General features: G+C 35.8%; 2 protein-coding genes across 2 annotated transcripts in view; both read right to left on the bottom strand.

The window, feature by feature from the left end:
• Window positions 1-3,570, bottom strand: part of LOC117114387 (fibrillin-2-like) — a gene marked incomplete at its 5' end in the record, with an annotated part of 36,843 nt that extends 33,273 nt beyond the window's left edge. Inside the window, 7 exons of the mRNA XM_033258045.1 lie at window positions 43-153; window positions 716-829; window positions 1,247-1,357; window positions 1,607-1,720; window positions 2,181-2,294; window positions 2,903-3,016; window positions 3,444-3,570. Coding sequence (XP_033113936.1) covers window positions 43-153; window positions 716-829; window positions 1,247-1,357; window positions 1,607-1,720; window positions 2,181-2,294; window positions 2,903-3,016; window positions 3,444-3,570 — 805 coding nt within the window. The remainder of the gene's footprint in view (window positions 1-42; window positions 154-715; window positions 830-1,246; window positions 1,358-1,606; window positions 1,721-2,180; window positions 2,295-2,902; window positions 3,017-3,443) is intronic.
• A 95-nt stretch (window positions 3,571-3,665) lies between these two features.
• Window positions 3,666-4,096, bottom strand: part of LOC117114386 (fibropellin-3-like) — a 6,593-nt gene continuing 6,162 nt past the window's right edge. Inside the window, exon 8 of the mRNA XM_033258044.1 lies at window positions 3,666-3,751. Coding sequence (XP_033113935.1) covers window positions 3,666-3,751 — 86 coding nt within the window. The remainder of the gene's footprint in view (window positions 3,752-4,096) is intronic.

Below are 4,096 nucleotides of genomic sequence, written 5' to 3'. Positions count from 1 at the left end.
TATGGATCATTTACAATGATGACTCCTATCATATATACTTACTTGTTTCACAGTTAACACCTGTATAACCTGGAATACAGACGCAAACGTACGCATTTACTGCATCTACACATGCACCATTAACACAAGGATTAGGTAAGCAATCGTTGATGTCTGTAAAATTAAATCAAAGTCAGTGTTAAATATTATTCCTTTAAAAAGTATACGGAAATTGATAGTTCTTAATAAGCACATATCACACAAAACTAGCATTTTGTATAGGCCACCGACAGAGGTAGGCCTACTCATTTATATCATAATGCTCTTGCCGGAGTTTCAATCAACACATCTATTGACCAATCAGAACATATATTACAGTGGGAGGCGGGGCTATGGATACACGCATGTTCCACAAAAGTTCACGGTTTACTTTCATCCAGGTTTCTCTCTACGAGTGGCTGTTGGAGAATGTGAGACCTTAGCAACGATATCTAAGGGGCGGAGCTAGCAGAACTGTCATTGTTATCAAGCTTCAGCTTTATGGTTGAGATGTATGTCAAAAGGTTCTGGGTTCAAATCAAAACTCCACTCACTTTATAGATCACGCAATTAGAAGATTATATCAGAAGACCTATATCCTTCTTCTAATTGGCAAGACACTGGACTGCTTAGGCCTATAAACAGGCCCCCATATACCAGTTGTAAGCATATCGATTTGGCAACACGTAAAACCTACCTATTTCACATCTAACACCACTGTATCCTGGTACACAAACACACTGGTAGCCGTCAACCTGGTCAACACAAGTGGCGCCATTTAAACAAGGGTCTGAATCACACTCATTTGTGTCTGAAACATCAACATAAATCAGTATAAACACTTCCGTTTACACTATTAAGATACAATAGATGTATTGTAAAAAAAGGACCCTCGTGTTCATATTGATTAAAACGAGCTTAGCAAAATTATCTTAAGTTAAAATTAAAGCTAGTTATGCCTGGAAAAAAACATTTTGGCCGAGTTAATCGGCTAATGAATTTGTCTGCGCTCTGTATGTGCGCTTTCCCGACCATCACCAAACAATGAAAAAATGTACATAAAATAAGATACTGGGTCATTATGTACAATTTAAAAGTAGGCCTTTGTTGGGTATTTTTTTGTTCCACAGTCACCATTGGTTAACAGTGCCCTATGTGGTCTGTTTTAATCCCAAAGATATTAAACGGGAAATAATTGGGCCTACGTAAAAATTGAAAAGTTACTTACTGATTTCACACTGGAGTCCAATGTATCCAATAAAGCATTGACATATATATCCATTCACACCGTCAAGACAAACGCCATTAACACAAGGGTCCGATGCGCATTCATTGATATCTTAGCATGAACAAAAAAATTATATAATTTAATATTTTAATTGATACTCATAAAAACATAAGTAATCACTATATAAAATACATTAACGGTCAGTATGTGCATCTAGTTATGAGAATCATAATGCGCTTCATCGTTGCAGCCAATCACATAGAAGATGCCTATAACGATTAATGTTATAGCAAACATAGACGAATGAAATGTATCCTCACTATTTTAAAGTGAATTAACGGTTAGGCTTATTTCACATACCTATTCCGCAATCGTTTCCTATGTAGCCGGGCATACATATGCAGGAGAATGAGTTCACACCATCTACGCATGTGCCTTGGTTCAAGCATGACGACAGACTACAGTCGTCGATGTCTATAGGAGAGAGGAGAGAAACAAACACACATTTATAATTTTTTTAAAACCATATTCAGTGTTCAACTATTATGATAGCGCATTGTGCAAACTTGATTAAAATACTTTTGCAAAAGTTTTAAAATCATTTTAGAAAGTATTCACATTATGTATAGACTGTCTCTTATACACATCTAGATGTGTATAAGAGACAGTATATATATATCCTACTACATTTGGAACGTTAAAGTAGAGTAGTCTGCGAGTGTGAATGAAATAGGGGCCCAACCGGGATTTGAATCATAGACAGCAGAAGGTCCCCGGGCACTTATGTTTACACACTCGCAGATTCCTCTCCTTTAATTTTTCTTCTCGATACAACTTTCAACTCCACAAATTAGTTTAATACCGTTCAGTTGTAACTATAATGTTCGCGAAATCCCTTCTATATAATTATTTTTATGTAAATAAATGACCTTACTAATTTCACAGTGAGTCCCTTCAAAACCAAAAACACAGAGGCAAATATACTGGTTGATTCCATCTACGCACGTACCCCCGTTAAGACAAGGGTCTGAGGCACACTCGTTTATGTCTAAGAAAAACGAAACGCAATGTTATTAATTTTAAAAAAATTAAGAAGAAAACAACTTATAACTAACATATTACTTACAAAATAATGGCATATGCAAATGATCACGAAACACATTCAAACAAAGACGTTTCATGAATTTGTTTCATATCTCTCAGTAAATAAAAAAAACAAGATAAGTAATTAAATCTATCTACTCTTAAGTACAGAAGATAAAGAGGTGATATGATTGAGACATTTAAAATTCTAAATAATTATTCTGTCTCTAGTTTTCTACAATTGAATGTATCGGACACTCTTTGAAGTTGCTAAAACAACGTTCTCGTATGGATTTGGCAATCGCATTGTAGACAATTAGAATGCACTTTCAAATAATGAAGTTGTTACAGTTCCTCTCTCTCGCGTTTGAGAACAGACTTGATAAATTCTGGAAGGATCAACCAGTAAAGTTTGACCGTCAAGCAAGAATCGAGAATTCAGGATCAACAAGTTTGGATCTGGACATAGAGGAAACTTAGTCCTACGTCCAGTACATCACCTAAGTAAATAAACCTAAGTATTATAATAACTAATTTAAATCATAAGAAATATACACCAAAGTTTAAACTCACTTATGCTGCAATGAGAACCAGTGTAGCCTGGAACGCATGTGCACGTGTAACCGTTCACAAGATCGTTACATTGACCGCCGTTCTGGCAAGGTAGTGAAGCGCATTCATCGATTTCTATTATTAATAATAATTAATATGATTATTCACTTTAAACTGAGATTGAATAATACTTGAAGACACTTCACATCGTTCTATTATAAAAATTCCGCCTCATCTAAATTTCCAAAATATACAGGTAGCTACTAATAACGTATATAAAATTAAAAATGTAAGCTATTAAAATATTAGATTTAGCCTATTATTTTTAGACACTGCTCCATAATTGTGGCGTCATTGTTCAACAATGAACCTTTATAGAATGCCAATCAAACTTAACAACTGACCAATCAGAATAGGGTTAGGAATACGCACGCGTCTAAGAAGCACACGTGTTGTCCCACAAACGCACGTGTTTAACAAGTGTCGTTTTGAAGGACCTTAGCAACAATATCCAAGGGGCGGGGCTTAGCGGAAAAGGGCCATTAAATCAAGATGTTTGTACCTAGTTCACAGTTGGTGCTTGTGTAACCGGGAAGGCAGGAACAAAAGAAGCCACCGGGGAAGTTAAAGCAGGTTCCACCATTCAAACATGGATTCGTAATTGTGCATTCATCGATATCTAATTTAAAATAAAAAACACACCAGCATGTTTATTTAAAATTCAAATTTAAATAACATAAAGTATATTCTTATACACATCTAGATGTGTATAAGAGACAGGCATCTACACATGCGCCATTAACACAAGGATTAGGTAAGCAATCGTTGATGTCTGTAAAATTAAATCAAAGTCAGTGTTAAATATTATTCCTTTAAAAAGTATACGGAAATTGATAGTTCTTAATAAGCACATATCACACAAAACTAGCATTTTGTATAGGCCACCGACAGAGGTAGGCCTACTCATTTATATCATAATGCTCTTGCCGGAGTTTCAATCAACACATCTATTGACCAATCAGAACATATATTACAGTGGGAGGCGGGGCTATGGATACACGCATGTTCCACAAAAGTTCACGGTTTACTTTCATCCAGGTTTCTCTCTACGAGTGGCTGTTGGAGAATGTGAGACCTTAGCAACGATATCTAAGGGGCGGAGCTAGCAGAACTGTCATTGTTATCAAGCTTCAGCTTTATGGTTGAGATGTATGT

This window comes from Anneissia japonica, unplaced genomic scaffold (assembly GCF_011630105.1).
Source record: "Anneissia japonica isolate Jap-2015-1 unplaced genomic scaffold, ASM1163010v1 scaffold1231_len1163931_cov198, whole genome shotgun sequence".
NCBI classification, from domain to species: Eukaryota; Metazoa; Echinodermata; class Crinoidea; order Comatulida; family Comatulidae; genus Anneissia; species Anneissia japonica.
The sequence above is the reverse complement of the archived record's forward strand: the minus strand, read 5'-3'. Positions and strand labels throughout refer to the sequence as shown.